The following is a 20,532-nucleotide window of genomic DNA, read 5'->3' as shown; positions in this document are numbered from 1 at the left end:
CGTCTTTCGGCTGCTCCCGTTAGGGGTCGCCACAGCGGATCATCCGTTATGATCCGCATACTGATTTGGCATAGGTTTTACGCCGGATGCCCTTCCTGACGCAACCCTGGTCACCTCTTATGACACAGGGATAAGGATTGCGTTTCGCCATGATTCCGGGCTGCCCTACACCCTCTCATAGCGCGGCCCAGTGCAGAGCTCCCGTCCTCAAGCGATCCTCCAACCCAAGCCTCCGAGTAGCCGGATTACAGGCGCACGCCACTACGCCCGGTTAGCCTGTCATTCTTCTGAGGTCGGCAAAAGGAGTACTAGCTCTGGGGAAAATGAGCCATTTGAGTACCCTGCGTCGTAAGTGCCGAACCCAGGGTGATTGTTCAATGTGTGTGCCGTTAAACAGTTTCCCGTTTAACGGCACAGCATTCGTTGGTGGACGTTAAAAATGCCTTGGCATCCTTTTGAAGAGTTTGTGCCGGCACCATGAACAAATGACAAATTCCTGCCCAAACCAGAAGATGGCATTGCATCAGTGGCACAGCCACGCCCACAGCTAATGATGCTACCCCGCAGCCAAGTGCTGCATACGAACGAAGAAAGGCCGACAAGTCAATGAAACTGCCTCAGCAGCCCGATGCACCTGACAATGTGAAAGGAATGATTATTAGGGTACCATTATCCTCCAGGCTGTGGTACCCTATTGTTTCTGTTCTGTTTCTTTTTAGGTCATCTCTTCGAGCATGACCTAATAATATGGGTGTCGATGTCCTTCGATCCGTCCATCCGTCCACAATGAAGTTTAAGCGAGAGATCTGGTCATTAGTGATCCTGATAGAGGTCGAGACGTACACGATGGTATGACTTTCAAGGTCACCGAAGGTCAAGGTCAAGGTCACGAGGCCTTTGAAGTTGCGAAAATGACGATTTTCAAATTCTATCTCCTCTGCCATTTCTCAAGCGATCTTGAATTTGATTGTAGCATATGAATCTATGGGACAATATCTAAATTTTGGTCGGGCCAGATTTTCGATATTCGCTTTCGTTTTCGTGTCATGTGACTTCAAAGTTGGCAAAAAATGCGAAAATGACGATTTTCAAAATCTATCTCCTCCTACATTTCTCAAGCGATCTTGAATTTGATTGTGGCATATGAATCTATGGGACTATATCTAAATTTGGTCAGGACGGATTTTCGAATTTCGCTTTCGTTTTCACGTCACGTTACTTCAAAGTTTGCAAAAACTGCCCTACCTTCAGGATGCTATATATTCTCGACTGGGCATGGTAGAAGTTAGTGAATGGTGTCATTGCATAGCAGCTGACCTTGTATATTTATACATTTTCCGCCGAAGGTGCAAAAGTTTCAAAACCCGAAATATAAACGTCGGCATTTATTTTCAAAATATAACTTCGTGCGCGTGCGCCAAAATGCCAAGTCATCTTTAACCAAACTACGCAGCTTGATTAACAGCAGTCGTCTTCGTCATAACTGAACATTGACAACTTGTGGTATTATAGAGATGACCGTCACCCCCACACAGGGGAAATTTTTATTGTTATTCTTCGTCCCTTTTTCAGCTTTTTTTGCTCGATTATTTATTCAACATTTTTTTTTCTCAGCAACTGCTTATCCAATTGATACAAAATTTTTCGGGTAGGAGTGACCGCCCCCATCCCCCATGGAGAATATTTTAATGATAATTATGATGTCATAGGTGATGTGGTATGACAGCCATTTTGCATTAAACAAAACAAAATTTAAAAATCGTATCTCTGAAACCGCTAATCAGAAAAATTTGAAACTTAGCACGTTATATTCAACTGCCAATGGGGAATAAGATCCTTGTAATGATGACGTCATACGTGAAGTGGCCGAGCAGCCAAAATGGATTTACTTGATATTCTTGTCCTAAAAATCTAACTTCATACACATAATGTATGACCAAATAGAAATTAAATTATTCAATTCATGATGTCATCTGTCACGTGGTTTGGCAGCCATATTGTTAAAAAAAAATTCTCTAATACCGCTTAAGAGATTGAAGTGAAACTGCACACAAATGATTGAATAGTCATGCTGAATAGAGTTTGATAACTCTGATGTCGTTGGTCACATGATCTGGCAACCATCTTGGATTTACCCTAAAACCTTCGAAAACCTTCTTCTCTCGGATGGCTGGACAGATTGAGTGGAACTTCATAGACATGTTCCCCATGACTTGGGGTTACTAGGGTGAAAAAGAATAATTGATAGGTCACGTGGTTCAGCGGCCATAGTGGATTGAAGAAAAATATTAATTAATGTTTTCTCTGGAACCGCTTATCTGATCAAAGCAAAATTTACCAAAATATCATCAAACACCATTGCTACGTACAATATGAAAATGATGACATCATAGATCATGTGGTGTGGCAGCCATATTGGATAGAAATACGAACCTTATCCGACCAAGACAAAACTTCACACACGTCATTCTCTTCCCAATCATGGGCACAGTGCAAATTTTCATTGCCATAGGTCACGTGGTTTGGCAGCCATGTTTGTTTGAAAACTGAAACTTTAATAACCGTTTTTTCTGAAACCACTTAACGCATTGATATAAATCACATCACATTACATGGAGCAAGGGTAGTGGATCATAACTGCAAAGTGTCGAATCGATCGCTACAGTGGTTTCCGAAATATAATTTTGTAATATTTTTCTTGAAACCAATGTGGTTGCCAAACCACGTGAATGACGACGTCATTGTTAAATATAATATATACAGCAAGGGTAGTTGGTTATCACTGCAAATCCAGTATTAATAGATTATTCGGTTTCAGAGAAATAATTATTTTATCATACCCAATAAATCATTTTGTATTGAACTGCAGAGAGCTGTTTGTGTCTTTGGGTGGGTGGGTTGTAAGCACCGCCTATTTTGCAGGCCACACCTTCCCTCCCCTCTGCAAACGTGGGAGCCCGGGGTGGGAGAACGGCTGGACTGTGGTGGGAGGGGGAAGTGGTGGCATGGGTGTTTGGAGGGACTGTGGTGGGAGGGGTAGAGGTGGGGTGGGAGTCAGGAGGGATTGTGGTGGTAGAGGGAAGAGGTGAGGTGGGAGTCTGGAGGGACTGGGATGGGAGGAGGAAGGGGTGGAGGAGGCAGGGGAAAGGGTGGGGTTTGAGAGTACAGGGAAAGGAGTAGGATGGCAGAGGGAAGGGGTGGGGTGGGTGTCCAGAGGGACTCGGGAGGGAGGAGGAAGGGGTGGGGTGTGAGTCCGGGGGGACTGGGGTGGGAAGAGGCAGGTGAGGATGAATAATTGATAGGTCATGTGGTTTGGTGGCTATATTGGATTGAAGAAAAAAATTAAATCATGTTTTCTCTGGATAAAGATGAAGTTTTGGGTCAGGTGTCCGATCAAAGTGTTGAGGGGAGGGGCATGGTACCTGGCTATAACTGCTCACAGTTATATAGCATAGCGCCTCTAGTTAGGGAACCCAGTCTAATGGACTGGGTAATCTATTGTTCTTTTCTGTTTATTTTTTCCTTATTTCTCTTTTTTTTTTTTCCGCCGGCAATTTTCGGGTTTTTTTCGCTTTAAAAATCATTTTCCTGGGAACCGTAAATCCGATCGACACAAATTTTTCACCAGAGTATGTATCTTTTTTTAAAGCATGCATAATTGATAATTATGATGTCATAGGTCACGTGGTACGAGCACCATCTTGAAAGAAACTCAAAACTTTGGACCTCTTCATCTCTGAAACCGTCCTATGAAAAAGATTTTTGCTTCATACATTTTAATGAACTCCCCATGGGGAAAAAGGGTGATTTTTCGTGACGTCATCGGTGAAGCGGTATCCCGGTGAAAATTCGTCAAGTAGAACACTGCGTGGGAAAAATCTGAAATTTATTGAGTGTCATCTACACAGCAATTCACCGTAGAAAAATATTATTATGACGTCATCGGTGACTTGGTTCGGCAGCCATCTTGTTTTGAATTTTGTTTTTTAATATTCTTCTCCAGAACAGCTGGACAGATTGAGGAAAAACTTTACACAGACATTCCCCATGTCATCCTTTTACAAGTTTGTTAATTTCTTATTGATAGGTCACATGGTTTGGTGGCCATATTGAATTTACCTTAAAACCTTCAAACATCTTCTCCAGAACGGCTGTTCAGATCAAGGGGAAACTTCACAAATATATTCTCCTTGGGTAGGGGGATATAAGTTTGTTTATGAATAATTGATAGGTCACGGTTTTGCAGCCATGTTGGATTTAAGAAAGATATTAAATAATGTTTTCTCTTGAACTGCGAAACCCATCGAAGCAAAAATTTACAACTGTCATCTAACCCAAATTGTTGGCGCACAGAGTAAAAATTATGATGTCACAAGTCACATGGTTTGGTGGCCATCTTGGATAGAAAAACGCACCTTATCCGATTAACACAAAACGTCACACACGTGTTCCCCTCCACCATTAGAAGCAGAATGTAAATTTATGATGTCATAGGTTACATGGTTCGTCAACCATCTTGGATTGAAAATTAGTAAATTTTTTAAATCTTCGCCAGAATGGTTGGACAGATTGAGGCAAAACTTCACAAACACTTTCCCCAACACATCCTTTCACAAGTTTGTTAATTTATAATTGATCGGTCACATGGTTTGGTGGCCATATGGAATTTACCCAAAAACCTTCAAACATCTTCTTCCACAGAACGGCTCGACAGATCAAGGGGAAACTTCACAAAAGTATTGCTCAAGGGTAGTGAATATAAGTTTGTTGGTGAATAAAATTGATAGGTCACATGGTACGGCAGCAATATTGGATTGAAAATTAATAACTTTAAAAGTCTTCTTCCTTGAAATGGCTGAACAGATTGAGGCGAAATTCTACATGTGTGACTGCCTCTCCTTGATGAACAAAAAGTTCTCCCCTCCTTTTGATGTACAACACATCGTTTGGCAGCCATATTGGATTGAAGGAAAAATATTAATTAATGTTTACTCTGGAACTGCTGCATCAAGAAATGTGAAACTTAACAGTAATGATGGAACAGTCATGTGGAATGAAGGGTTTAAATTTCAACTTGATCGGCCCCATGGTTTGGCAGCCATGTTGGATTGAAGGGGAAATATGAAGTAATATTTACTCTGGAACCACTGCGTCAATATATGTGAAACTTCATAATTATTATATCTCGCCGACATGTGCAACATAGGTTTAAAATTTCATCCGATCGGCCACACGGTTTGGCAGCCAGAATTACTTAATTATTTGAATCTGAGAACTTTTAGATTCTTTTTTTTCCAGAAGGCTCATTTTGCTGCACCTGCATGCATTTGAGGGTGTAGGAAAAGCAATTCAATTGATACCAACAATGTCCCCAGGAAAAAGGGCTAACTGCATACGTAATAAATAGATTGAACACTTTGTGCTACCCAGTTTGTTACTCGTCAGTCCCGCGCTGTATCGAAGCAGGGCTGTATTTGTATCACTATTAAATAATGTTTTCTGTGGAACCACTTATCCTATCGAAGGGAAACTTTGCAACTATCATTTAAGTCTCATGTTGTATCAAAGCCAGACGTCTGGGTACCCGGTCATCACTGCCAGCAGTTATAAAGTGGCAGTTCTAGTTATTATTATTATTGTCAACTCTGAACATGATCAAATTTAGCATCACTCTTTCAAAGATTTGACAGATTCACTCTGCTCACTATCTCGTGCCACACCACACCCTTTCAAAATAAAATTGCAAAGGGAATTCGGCAGCATGCCAGGTTCGCTTTAACAATTTGAAATTGCAGCAGATGAAATGTTTCCTGGGGGAAGGAAGGGCCAAAAGGAAGCAGTCTTTGTGAAGCTGAATCTGCTTCTGATAGCTTTGGGGACATGCCAATGAATGAGTTCACAGATGTGACCACACATCCTGTTTATGGAGTCGATAATCCAATCATCGGGACACCACTTCCCCAGAACTTCAGAACATATAAGTGTCAGTTAAAAGCTAGATGTTATGGTAAATTTAAACATTGCTAAATGCCTGTAAATGAATGATTAAAATGGACAGTTACATGTTACAAGTTTATTTTACCACGGAGCACTAAATTGTAATTTTAGCTGCTTGATGTAATGACCTAATTTTGACTGTAGATGGCAGTATTGTACTGTAAGCTGCCTGGTGAGATTTGTGGAGGTGCTGGAATATTCTCAGACAAAGCTTCCAGTATGGACAAGAATCGCATTTGCTGGAATGCACATGATTGTTCTGTGATACTATATAAACCCAATAGAGGGAGGTGTAGACAGGTGACATGTGATGAGCCCTGTGTTCGATTGTTCCTGTACTCGATGCGTGAATGAGATGTTTATGTGCAGAGCGGTTGTTTGCGCATGGAGCCAATTATAATCAGGTTGATTAAAACTCATGAAGATTGTGTATGGGGAAATAATTCCTTTGATCTCTTGAAATCACCTGGATGGGCCAGCGTGCGAGAGGGCATACCGAGACGGCAATCGAAGGATCGACAGCCCTGAAGGACGAGGTGAACACACGTGAGTTGTGCCGGCAGAACTGGGCTGCCGGAAACAACTCAACATGGGAATCGGAGTTGCACATTGTATGTGATGGTGAACTTCCTCATTTGACTTTGTATCTGTTTATTCGAAAGACAAGTTTCAAAAATGATACGCTGTTGATGTGGTCATTGTAACACCACTGAGAAGACACAGAAACCAACTGACAAAGATCCATTTGAGTGGTAGCTGACCTGTACGTTCGTTCATGACCCTGGATTGCAGTCATTGGAGAACGTGCTGGGTGAGGCACCACAAACAACATACCTACACCAAAGGGAAGGAAAACGCGAAAGGTGCGTGCGTATCATCCCAATGACAATCATAAATGAGGATGTGATACAGAAGAGTGAAAACCTTATTGACCCACTTGATGTTCATTCAACGACGACAGGGACTTAGACTCAAGACCCTCAGATCAGAAGCCAGCCACCTTAAACACCTAGCCAACACCTGGCTTTAAAATAAGATAATAGATTGTAATTAAAAAATATATAATAAAAAAATATATCCCCGGTTAAAATAGGTGTACCAGATCCCTGTGTCGTAAGAGGCGACCAGTGTTGCGTCAGGAAGGGCATCCGGTGTAAAACATGTGCAAAATCACAATGCGGATCATATGGATGATCCGCTGTGGCGACCCCTAACAGGAGCAGCCGAAAGAAGAAGAAGAAGATTGTAATTAAAAAAAATATATTTTAACTCTGAAGATGTGAAACATTTCAAAATATCCACCGACGCAGATCGACACCAGCCTTCACCAGCAAGACTAGTTCTTCATTCTACTCCTTCCTGTCCTTGAGAGGTGTATCGAGGCGAGACAAGCATGGCAATCCTTGTCCCAGTTAATCCGAGGTTCAAACGTTGCACATGCTGTGCATTTGCTCCTCGAATAAGTGCAGCCAGTGTGCATATGATAGGCTTACTGCTTATTTGGATTTTTCGCTTATCTGGAATATATATCCCAGTTAAGGTATTCTCATTGTGCACCGTCCATCCGTATGTCTCATATTTAAACTTCTCCCGCCAAACTGCTGGGCCAATCCGGCTGAAATTTTGCAGCAACGTTCCTCTCCTGACTGGCAACAGGAATAGCGAAGCTTGTTCCGGTCACATGACTTTAAGTATGTCAAAATTATCACATGACTTAGTAAATTTCTTCAAAAATCTTCTGCAGACCCACCAGTCAGAATGCTACCAAATTTGGGTTACAACCTTAGGCCAGGCAGGGCAGGGATGTTAAATTGTGACAGTCATATGGATCACGTGACCGGAAGTGTGTCAAAATGGCTGATTAGGTCAATGTTTAGGAAAATCGTGTAAATTCCTTCAAAAATCTTCTCCAGACCCACCAGTCAGAATGCCACCAGATTTGGGTTATGACATGACGACAGGGTCCTTATGTTAAATTGTGGAGGCCATGCCAATTACTTTACCGGAAGTGTGTCAAAATGGCGGTCCCACAAATTCCTTCTAAAATCTTCTTCTCGCGACGCACCTGTCAGAATGCAAACAAATTTGAGTTGCAACGTTATGGCAGGATAGGGATGTTCATAATATTGTGGAAGTCATGCGGATCACATGACCAGAAGTGTGTCAAAATGGCAGACTTGGTCAACTTTTGGGAAAATTGCTTTAATTCCTTCCAAAATATTTTTCTCCAGACGCACCTGTCAGGATGCTCCCAAATTTGGGTTGCAACATGAGGACAGGGTTGTCATGTTAAATTGCGGAGGTCATGCTAATCACATGACCGGAAATGTGTCAAAATGGCGGACTAGGTAAAATATTTGGAAAATCATGTGAACTCCTTCAAAAATCTTCCTCACCAGACCCACCAGTCAGAATTATACTATTTTTGGTCCAGTGGTCCTATTTTTGGTTGTGCTTTTGTGATATCCACGTACTTTTAACGTATCCATCATTCATTTGCTATGCCTGGTGTTGGCTTAGTGGTTAGGGTGGCGGCTTGGGATCCAAGCGTCCTGAGTTCAAGTCCCGTTGGCTGCTGAATTAACACCAGGGGGTTGACTCAGCCTGCAGCCTTCTGAGGTCGGCGAAATGAGTACCAGTGTTCTGGTCCCGGTGTATGCCCCGGTTAGAATAGGTGTACCATATCCCTGTGTGTCGTAAGAGGCGACCAGGAAGGGCATCCGGCCATAAAAACATTGCCTCAAGAAAAAGCCAACCCCTGCACAGCAGGGAAAAATGGCTGTAAAAAAACGGTCATTTTAATTTTTCATCATTCATTTGGTGCAAATCTGCATCCTCGTTGCCATTCTGAACGTTTTTCCTTTCTCTGGCAATATTGCTTGCTATAGTCTTGTGTTCTACTTTTTAACCAGAAGTGAACAATGTGAATGCAGATGTGGTTCCAAATTTGCGGTTATTGCGTTTCCATCATCGGGTCAGGAATGGGAGCATACCGGAGCAGCGAGTCGCTGCATCCACTTTCTGCCAGTACTTTTGAGGCCTTTGTCTGGCAATCCCCAGGCAGATGCCTGGCCCATCACCACCTCCTTGAGATGCTGATCACCTGCTGCAACCACGAGGCATGTGGTCGGCCCATTGCCTCCTCCAGTCAAGATGCTCCTTCACTGAGAGAATCTGGTGAGCAGGATCAGCATCAGGAAAATGAGCCACGTGTCCATACAGCCGCAGCTGATGCTCATGGACAGTGCAGGTAACAAATCTCATTTGAGTCTCTCTCAGCAAACACTCATTGGACACAAAGTCTGACCAGCAATAGCCAAGGATTCTCCAACTAGTCCTGCTACCAAAGCAATTGGTTCTCCACCTCAGATCCCTGGTCAGTGTTCAAGTCTTGCATCCATAGAGCAAGACTGGAAGCACCAAGGACCTGAAGACTCAGACTTTCGTCCTCCCGCACAGGTACCGGCAGCGCCACACCCAATGATCCAGTGAATCCATGACTCCCCAGCCCGACCCAGACGTCTATTTACCTCTGGCTCACAGCCAGCAGAGACATGAATATCACTGCCAAGGTAAGTTAATCTCTCCGTGACCTCAACATCCTCACCACAAACAGGCACAAACAGGACAGCAGCATCCAAGATGCCATTGAAAGCCTGAATCTTAGTTTTGACCCAGGAAATCCATAATCCCAGCAGCTCCGCCTCTTCATTCAGCACCTCAAGGGCCCCAAAAGGATATCTAGAGTCTCTGCAAAGGTGACTGCATCATTTGCGAAATCAAGGTCAGAGTTCCTCATATTCCCAGATGATGCACCACAGCTTGATCTCTCCGACATCCTCCCCAGAATCCAGTCCATACAAGTGCTGAAAAGTGTGGAAGCCGGTACACACCCCTGACGAACTCCAGGAACAACTGGAAATAACTCAGAGATGGTACCACCACATCTCACAGCACTCTCAGTACCAGAGTATAGTTCAGACATCAGATTGAGCAGTTTTGGTTGCACCCCACGAAGACCAAGAATCCTGCAGAGGACATCCCGATTCACTGAATCGAACGCTTTACAGAGATCAACATAGGCTGCAAGCAGCCCCTGCCGAAACTCTCGTCTGCGTTCGGTGAGGACACGAAGGGCAAGGATACGGTCAATCGTTGACCTCTTTGGTGTAAAGCCTGACTGCTCTGGACGCTGCTGCTCAAGCAGATGGTGGCAAACCCTATCGAGAATTATCCGAGCAAAGACCTTGCCCGGCACTGAGAGCAGCGTCACCCCTCGGTTGTTGTTGCATCCTTGGCGATCACCCTTCCCTTTCCAGATTGGAACAACAAGGCCCCTCTTCCAGTCAGTTGGGATGATGCCTGTGTTCCAGGCCGAGCACAGAACTGCATGCAACGACATAAGTACAGCATCTTCACAAGCCTTGAGAAGTACAGCATGGGTGCCACACATCCCTGGAGCTTTACGCAATTTCAACCGGTTCATCGCAGCCTGTGTTTTCACAAATGAAGGTGGACCACAGTTGATTGGAGGGTCAGCAATAGGGATTGTAACACCCCTGACGTCCATCTCGACAGCTGGTGGATCAGCCTGGTACAACCGCTCAAAGTAACTGGGCCAGCGGGCCTTCACTCCTCTGTCAAGAGCCCACCACCCTCCGCTCTAACTGCAGTACTCCGAGGGACAGGCTTGGAGGAATGCACTGTTCAAATTACCCTGTAAGCAGGACGACAATCACTTTACCACAGGTGATGTTCTAACCACTCACAGATTCCTCGCACTTAGGCCTCCTTGTCCACCCTGAGCACATGTACAGTTTTACGCCTCAGCTCCCTGAACAGCTCAGTTCTGCCATTCAGTCTGGCCCTGCGACTCTGATCAATGGTATCCAGTGTCCCTTGAGAGACAAACTTCTTCTTTGCCCTGCGGTGAGTTCCAAGACATCCACCGGCAATATCAAAGATGGTGGGCTTTAAGGCACTCCACAAATCTTCAGGTTCTCCCAAAGCTCCCAGACCTCCAAAATCTCCACTCAGCTTGTTCGCAAACTCCTCAGCTGCCCTCTCATTCTTGAGCTTGCCAACATCCAGCCTTGGCTGGGATGGTACCATTCTCCTGGATTTGAGCTGCAACTTCAGAGTTGCTAGAACAAGCCTGTGGTTGGTATTGAGGAAATGAACACTCTGGAAGACCCTGCATTTCTGGATCATCCTCCAACGACCATCAACGAGCACATCGTCAACCTCCTTTGCCACACCACCAGCATTTAAATACCAAGTCCAGTGTTCAAACCATGAACCAGCCAATCTCAGTCCATGGCATCTTGCAAAGACAAGGAACTTAGTGCTGTGCTAGTTCACAGTTCCAGACCCATGGGGACCAACACATGTCTGTTAAGACTAGGACATTCCAGGCACCCACTCAAAGAGACCACCTCAGGTTAACCCAAGGAGACTGCCGTCTGGTTGACGACTCCTCAGCACCACTTCACCACACACCACTGCAATCTGACCCAGAAAGTTTACCCTGTGTTTTTTCCACCTATCATCAAGGAATGGGGTCCCGAAGGCTTTGCCCCAATCCTGTCATCTGGTGAGCTGCCCTCTGAAGGGTAGCAGCACAGGAGTTACTCACATGGATTGTGTTTTCAGTTTTCTTTGCATTTGTGGGTTTTGCAGAATTAAGTGTTTTATGGTGGCCAGAGTTCAAATCATGCCACCAACCTCCTAAAAAAGTAACCGAACTGCATGAGGATGTCTGCAGACGCAGTTGGGCACTAGAAATGGATGACTGTTGGCTCACATGGAGCTCCTCCGCCCTTTGACAGGTTTTGTTTTTAATCCTACTTGGTGTCCACATCCATACACCCTCCTCACCAGAAAAATCTGGGTGGTAGGTACATCTTATGACCAAGTGCTTTGGAAATTGTGATGGTTGCTGGGGATGCTTTGGTTCCCTCGCAACAACCGAAAAACCTTCAAAATCGGTACCGTTCACGCGAAATTAATTCCGAAAGCCATTATCCCACGTAGGGTTATGAAATTTGGCACAAATGATCTACAGGTGATGCTCTATCAAATATATTCTGGTTCTGATGATATATGAAATACTTTACCCGCAGCGCCCCCTACAATTAGGGTATGCGCGAAAATTGGCGAAAATTGAAGGCCCCCTTGCGACCAGGTGAGTGCATCGATACGAATGAAACTTTGCAGGTTCATGGTACTCAGTGAGTACTACAACTTTGCCTCAGGACATATTGACCGATTTCGCTTCGGTCAGGGGTCAAAGGTCAATTAGTGCAAAAATCAATAATATGCAAGAGCTGGAGGTGCCTTCACGCCAAATGCTACTCCTCCTACGGTTATGGTCGGATGGTCATGAAAATTCACACTAATCGTCTGGAATACATTGTGCACAAACGATCAAGCCGGATTTTCGATTGAGATCTTTGTTCACCCACAGCACCCCCTCGAACTTTGGGGACTTCAGATTTCAAACTGCATTTTCGGTACTTTTCATTCAAATGGAACCGAGTAGTTATCAGTAGATGGAACTGGATGAGATTTGATATGCATAATCTTGAGGTGATTCGCTATCCGCTATATGACATCCATTTTGCTCTTTATCTTATAGTTTCCATGCTCGGCGACCCATCGGCGCCTACCGGCTTGTTTGTTTGTTTGTTTGTTTGGCCGCACAGAACTTTCGTGTCTTTCTCCGCAACCGCTTGTCGGATTGAGACGAAATTTTCACCATTGGTGTGACTACTCATGTGGAATGTTGTAATGACAATCATGACCTCATATGTCACATGGTATGGCAGTCATATTGGAAAAAGGGGAAAAATTGGACCTCTATCTCTGAAACTGCACTAAGGAAAAAATTGAAACTTGGCGCATGGCAAGTCCTCCTCATGGGGAATGAGTGATTTTTTTGTGATGTCATCGGTGCCTCATTATGATGTAATAATTGCAAATGTAGATTGCCACATCCGATCAGTCTGAAACATTTTGAGGGTCATCTTGGGATAAAATCTTCCACAGGAAAGAAAAATCATGACGTCATCAGTCTCATGATTCGGCGGCCATATTGTTGTTGTTTTTTTAAAACCTTCAAAAATCTTCTTCTCTGAAGTGGCTGAACAAATCGATGCAAAACTTTACACGTATGACCGCCTGCCCATGATAAACAAAAGGTTCAGACATATGATATCATAGGTCACATAGTTTGGCAGCCATATTGGATTTACCCTAAAACATATAAAACTACACCACTCAAAAGAAGTCCTGACAAGGGTCTGCAATCTCTGATTGCTCTTTTTCTTGTTTTTCATGCATCTGTTACGTTTAAGCTCCTCCATTAGCCTTAGATGAAAGTAAATGAAAAAGATTGTGCTTTTATAATCCATATATCCAGCCATACTATGTACCTGAAGCTTTGGTTTATTCCTTTACAAATAGCAAGGAGAGCAGTGCAGGCTATGTACAAAAAATCGAAGACATTTGTTGTAGCCACATGACTTATTCTGTTTTCTTTCCAGCACATGGGAGAACGGGAGCACGTGGAAGAAAGGAAACCGATAGATGAAGAGACGACAGTCGGATTGACAAGGATGGACATCATCACAAAGGAATATGGTGGAAGGCCATGGGAATCGAGGCAAAACGTTAGTTCGTTAATTTTTTTAAAATATATATTCAGTTTTAATATTCCTTTTAACAAGTTTGACAAGCTTGTTGTCTTGTCAAGTCTGTCTCTGGTGTATGCTCCCCTTCCATTTCTTCCCTCACTTCAAATGGCACCCCATCCGACTCCGCTCGTGAGAAGGCCGAATGCCTCAATTCTGTGTTTCCTTCCAAATCTTGTGTCCCTTACCCCTCTCTTGCTCTGTACCCACTCTTCCCAGTCATACTCAACTGCTCCTGAATTCTGTCTTTTGCACCTGAAAAGGTGGAAAAGCTTTTTCTTGGAACCATCGGCTCTGACTCTGCAATTGGACCGGACGGCATCAGCTCACACATCCTCAAGACCTGTTTTGCTGCTGTTTCACTTCCTCTTTCTGCCATTTTCACCCTGTCATTTACCATAGGTCATCTTCCATAAGCTTGGAAATTTGCCAACATCACAGCATCACATAAAGAAGGTGCAGAAATGGATCCTCTTCACTACAGTCAAATTAGCCTACTTCCAATCATCAGCAAGGTCATGGGATCTATCATCACAATTGACATAAAGTCATTCCTTTTCTCGAACAGCCTCGTCTCAGATCACCAATTCGGATTCAGACCTTGTCACTCTACCTTGGACATGCTGCTTCTACTCACCCAATAATGGATGGAGGCCCTCAATGTCAGACCTGAGATCAGGGCCGTCTCTCTGCACATATCTCGAGCTTTTGATACAATCCGGCATCCTGCCTTACTCTCCAACTCTCTGCCTATGCAATCCAAGGCAATCTCCACTCTTGGATCACTGACTACTTCCACTCTCGTAGACACGTGGCTCTCAGTGAAACCCTTTCATCTCTTCTTCCTGTCAAGGCTGGAGTACCACAAGGTAGTGTTTTAGGCCCCATATTATTCCTAATCTTCATCAATGATCTCACTGACTGGAAAATCCTCATCTCTTTGCTGATGACTCCATTCTCTGCTGTGACATCTCTCATCCTTCTGAGAGACAGGCAGTAGCCTCTTTCCTCTCCTCAGATCTTGACAAAATCACAAACTGGTCAAAAACTTTAAACATGTCTTTCAATCATGAGAAATCTCATTCCTCTCCCTCTCCCTCTCCCCCTCTCTCTCTCTGAAAGGACCGTACCACATATCCTTCCATCTAATTTCTTAACAACCCTTTCAAAGGGATTCAGTCACTCAAACTCTTTGGTCTCCCTCTCAGCCATGATCTCTCTTTGGCAAGCCAAATTTCAAAATTTCCATCCAATGGCAGATGCCAATTGGGCATCCTTCGTCGCACAAAGTCCTTCACACCTGAGCTCCTAATAAGGCTTTCATCCGCAGTTTGATGAAGTCCAGCTCTCTCCACTGGATTGGCTCCGCTGCCTCCCCTCTTGCTCAGCTTGATGCCATGGAAACAAGGACCTTCAATGTCATTGGAATCTCTCGTGATGAAGCTGAGTCTGTGGGCCTATCACTTCATCATCGCTGATAGGTCTCTCTGTCTTCTTCCACCTCATTTCTGGACTTGCGCCCTCTGCCCTCTCCGTGCTTTGTTCCCCCCAGGTATCTGCAGGACGCACATGGTCCTCCAACAACCCCCTCCAAGTGAAACTGGAAAAATCAGAATCACTGCTCACCTCACTCATTAATTCCTCTTTTTTCACACCTGTAGAACCACCGTCCATACTTTCTTCAATCTCATTCTTCCCTCCAGGTCTCCAAGACAGCTGTTCACCACCATCTCAAGTCATCCCCGATCCAAAATCATAATCTTTTCGACACCTTTTAAACCACCCCCAACCATCCCAAATTTTTGCTTACGTATCTATATTGTCTTCCCTTTGTGTTCGTTCTCCCTTACCCCTCATCGTTACCTACATTCCTTGTTTGCCCATCTCCATCTACTTTATCCCTCCACCCTGCTGTTGGTGTTTCCCCTTTCTCATGTTGTTCCCTTTGTTGTGTTGCCTCCTGATTTTGTTCCGTGTCATAGCTCTTCCATGACCCTAGAGCATGTATTAAAAAACAAACAAACAAAAAAAACCTTTTAAAGGGTTCTGGCAAATGTTGGCTTAACTGCAATGTGAAGAGCAGGGGTCCAAATTCATAATGTATTTTCCTTGTTTTTGGCCAATTTGATAACTCAAATACAGAATTCTTCTTCAGCCTCTGCTTCCAGCTCTCCAATACAATATACTAGCGATACCCATGCACATGCACGGGATAGCAGTACAACATAGCTGGTAGCAGACGACAGATCGTACACGGGGAATGAAAAAATACACATTATGCGAAATACAAGTGGTACTATGGAACGCCAAGACTTCCCAAACATTGTCGGCATGTCCGCTAAGTGCCATAGCAATTTCGTAGGGATCGTGTGACGGCGAGCCGAGTTTTTAGTGTGCAAGCTCGATATTATAATAGAGATAATTTCACCACCTTTATTGACATAAAAGTAGCTGTCCTGGAATTTTCTCTCAACTGTTCAATTTACTTTACATACTGCTCTGCTTGTGTTATCTTTTAAACACACATGGACCTTCTCCTTTGTCTGACATCCCTTCTCTCCTCTTTCTCTCCTTCAAAAACATGAACTCTTCGCACCTGACGTGTAACTGACAGGCTGAGCTACATATCAAGGACATGTACGTGGAGAATGCACGCCTCCTACGGGCCCTGCAACAGTTGGAGCAACGGAATCATACAGTGGAGCGCAAAAATATCCTGCTCGAAGAAAAGGTGTCTGCTCTCAACAAACTTCTGCGTAGACTTGTACCTGAGCACATTCTTGCTGGCCTTTGACCTATTGGTCCAAAGCACCGTTGCTGCACTGACTTTCTGTGCGGGACCTACAAAATGAACAAAACTCAGGTCTCGTCAGTTTTTTGTTGAGTTATAAACATTGGTGATTCTTGGTTTCCGATTCTGGCCAAGGTGGTTCAAGTTGTTCTTCCGATATATATGTAACTAAGTGCAACCTTACGACTTGGTCTTACTCTTGTTTTAACTGTAATTGTGTCATGGCAAACGCTGGCCTGAGTGTGAGAATGCAAACTTAATTTGATTACATGGTGCATTCTGCCTGTTGCGTGTCAAACAACAAAAAGATCATCCATCAAGGCAATTGCATTTCCCTGCAGGTTTTGATGTTGATATATTGCATGGATTGTGGAGACCGCCCCCCCCCCCTTTCCCCTTTCACCCCATCCTTGTGGTTAAATTACAATCCTTGTCCAAACCACTGCAACAGGACTTTGGAGTAATGACATCTGTCCTTGTTACTGACACTAAACTCGAAGAAATTGGCACTCTGTACACAAAACATCACAAAAAAGGAAACTTGCAGAGAAACACAAAAATGTCCTGCTTGAAGAAAGGTTGTCAGGAATTTTTATGATTGTTGAATTTAAGAATTTATGTGTCCTATGTATTGGGCACATGATTCCGGCGAATAATGTCGATGCATTGAATTTCAAAATCCGTTTTTTTTGTTTTTGTTTTTTGTTCTTATTCTCAACAAAAGTGAGGCTCGTGGAAGAGCAAGGTTAGATTGGCAGTGGGGGTTAGTGGGGCAATAATTTGGCAGAACTAGCAAGGGGATAAACAAACAGGAAAGGAAGAGAGAGAAGGAGATGAAACAATCAGTAAGTTGAGGGTTGGGTTCAGAGCGGTTGATGAAAGGTTAATGTGCGTAATAAAGATCAAGGGTCAGGAGGGGCATGATGTGGTGGTACACTGCCTGCTTTTAAGTCTTGGCGGGAAGAGTGGGGAAGAATGGCCTCTGGAAGGCGATTCCATAGGAAGGGGGTTAAGTGAAGAACAGAGGAACCAAGGTGTGCTGTCAGCCTGGATAATTTAGCTGTGCTTAAGTTATTTTGTTTATACAGAAACGAAATCTGTATAAAAGTTATTTTTCTATGAGAACAGAAGCAACCATTTTTATTTGAAGGATATTTGTTTTTGTTTTGCTCGTTTTTGTTATTTAAACTTTTTGTCACTCTGAGGTTTTTCAAGCTAAATCATCCACATTTAATCATGCCTAATATTTATGGCATTCATGGCAAAACAATCAGGTTTTTTTTTTCTGCTTCGGTGCAGCTGCAGCTTTCAGTGTCTGTTTCAGCAGTTATTTTAAATAAATAATTGTGCGAAATGGGGATGAACTGACATTTTCTGGGTTTGCCTAAAGTGAAGCATTTTTTTAAATTTTTTTTTGCACTGAATTAATTGTGAGCAAGTTTGAGTCAAGTGCTGCTGTACTTTGCTAGCAATTGCAATTGGACATGATTGGCAGTAAGTGCGTCACGTCAGATATCCTCAAATCAATCACGTATTTCCTTTTCATTTGGATGATGGATACGAGTGAACTTGAAATAAGTACCAACTTGAATACTGACTGTTCATACGTCTGAGGAGTGAATAGACCACCTTTATTTTGCCCATACCACTATTCCAACGAAGGGGTTTTGAACTATGGAAAGATTTATGATGATTTTATTTTTTATCTGATACTTCTGACCATCAATATTTGTATTATCACAATTAAACGTTTGCAACCTTCAGCGAATGATACTGTGCAAGTCGTATTGTGGTCGTTTTACAGATAGAACTCGAAGGGCACTTGGTAGAGCGCATACTTCCGCCACTTAATGCCTGATCCACGAGAACATATCGGGGCCCAATACATTTTTGAAATATCATGCGAAATATCGTTTTTTTGCCCTTTCTCTTCATGGTGAAGACTCGCTTTACAAGGAAATCAGACACAGGTGGAGGGAGGCCATTCAGCCCATCATGCCTGCCTGACATCAACACCATACTAATTTATCAACACAAGATCCAAAGAAGAAAATGCAAATTTATTTCAGTGTTTTTTTGTTATATATAAATTTATTTGTTTTAAGTTTTTGTAGTTTTTGTATTTTATTTATTTTTGTGTATATATGTATACATATATATTTTATATTTTTTGTCTACTTCGCCTCGGGGAGGGGGCATGGGATTGAGTAAAAAAACACACATCAACCAGACAACATTCCTTGACAAGACCCCCACCAACAGCACTCCTTACACATGCACACAATCACCCATCAATGCTGAAGCTACCTCAAAGTCCTGCCAACATCCCTATACCCCTCGATCTCCATAACGTCCAGCTACCTTTCTAATTTAAACTTATCTCCTGTTTCAGCTACCACTACCTTTCCAGGAAGGCCATTCCATGCATTAACTACTCTCTGAGTGAAAGTCTCCTGCCTTACAACCGTCTTAACTCTCCTCTTCTTTACTCTTCGGCTGTGGCCCCTGGTCCTATTACTGTCTACTCTGTTGAATAATTAATCTGCACTTATTTTATCTCTACCTTTCATTATCTTAAACATCTCTTTCATATCTCCTTGTAACCGCCTCCTTTCTAGTGTAGAAAGCCCTGTCTCCTTCAGCCGCTCCTCATAGCTAAGTCAAGCTCGGCACGGAATCAATCTAGTAGCCCGACGCTGAACCCTCTCTCTGGCATCTATGTCCTTCCTGAGTTATGCTGACCAAAACTGCACACAATATTCTAGATGTGGCCTCACCAAATTCCTGTACAATGTTAACACGACCTCTTTTGATTTATTAATGATCCCCCTCCAAATGCAACATAAAACCCTATTTGCTTTACCTATTGCTGCCTGCTGTATATATACACATATATATATATATATATATATATATATATATACATGTATATATATATATATATATATATACATATATATATATATATATACATATATATATATATATGTATATATATATATATATATATATATATATGTATATATATATATATATATATATATATATATATATATATATATATATATATGTATATGTGTATATGTATATATATATATATATATATGTATATATATATATGTATATATATATGTATATATATATGTATATATATATATGTATATGTATATACATAAGTAGGGTGAATATACTGGTTCTAGCTCACTTTTCCCCATGTAAATGAATGGGGGATTTTCAGCGATTCCCTTTTTTTCCCTAAAAATAAACCCCCTTTTTATCCGTTTTTCCCTGCTGTGCAGGGGTTTGGCTTTTTGTGAGGCAATGTTTTATGGTCGGATGCCCTTCCTGGACGCCTCTTACAACACAGGGATATGGTACACCTATTCTAACCGGGGCATACACCGGGACCAGTATACTGGTACTCATTTCGCCGACCTCGGAAGGATGACAGGCTGAGTCAACCCCCTGGTGTTAATTCAGCAGCTGAGCGGGATTCGAACTCGGGACACTGGGATCCCAAGCCGCCACCCTAACCACTAAGCCAACACCAGGCTTTGTATATATATAACCAGGCTATCCCAAGGTATATTTATTTGTCTCCCCTTTAACCTGGAGGTTGATCAGCTCACTCATTGAACCTATAAAGATTTGTTCATTCTCAAATTCCTTCAATAGTTTAATTTTCTTTGCACAATAATCCCCATCTAAAACATTTGAATCTTTATATTTTTTAAGATACCCCTTTTGTGCCATTACGAAATGATAAACTTCTCTTAATGATCTCATCTGACCACCTCCTGAGCCACATATCATTTTGAGATTATAGTAAATTGTTTTTTCATTGTTCAATTGATAACCATCAAAGTTTTCAGTCCATTCAAGGATATTCATTTTTTTCTTTACATCCTCTAACGTACTACTTTTTAAATTGATTCGCTTATTTGTTTTATTTACCTTTGTTTTAGTTATTTTTTCAATAAGACTTATTTGATATTTTTCACATTCATTATGTTTTCCATTTATATACCAAGACTGAGATTTTCTCCACTCTTT

The 20,532-nt window shown here is 42.7% G+C and overlaps 1 protein-coding gene across 6 annotated transcripts in view; it reads left to right on the top strand.

Moving 5' to 3' along the window:
- The window catches only part of LOC147022716 (ninein-like protein), a 131,000-nt gene extending 112,758 nt beyond the window's left edge, over positions 1–18,242 (top strand). For all 6 annotated transcript variants that reach the window (XM_085887513.1, XM_085887512.1, XM_085887514.1 and 3 more), the window contains 2 exons: positions 13,542–13,667; positions 16,303–18,242. In XM_085887513.1, coding sequence (XP_085743639.1) covers positions 13,542–13,667; positions 16,303–16,482 — 306 coding nt within the window. In that variant the 3' untranslated portion in view covers positions 16,483–18,242. The remainder of the gene's footprint in view (positions 1–13,541; positions 13,668–16,302) is intronic.
- Positions 18,243–20,532: the final 2,290 nt, after the last annotated feature.

This window comes from Eptatretus burgeri, chromosome 7 (assembly GCF_056783735.1).
Source record: "Eptatretus burgeri isolate ZD-2024b chromosome 7, Ebu_testis_v1, whole genome shotgun sequence".
NCBI lineage: Eukaryota > Metazoa > Chordata > Myxini > Myxiniformes > Myxinidae > Eptatretus > Eptatretus burgeri.
Note: the sequence above shows the minus strand (reverse complement) of the source record. Positions and strands in the feature narration are given on the sequence as shown.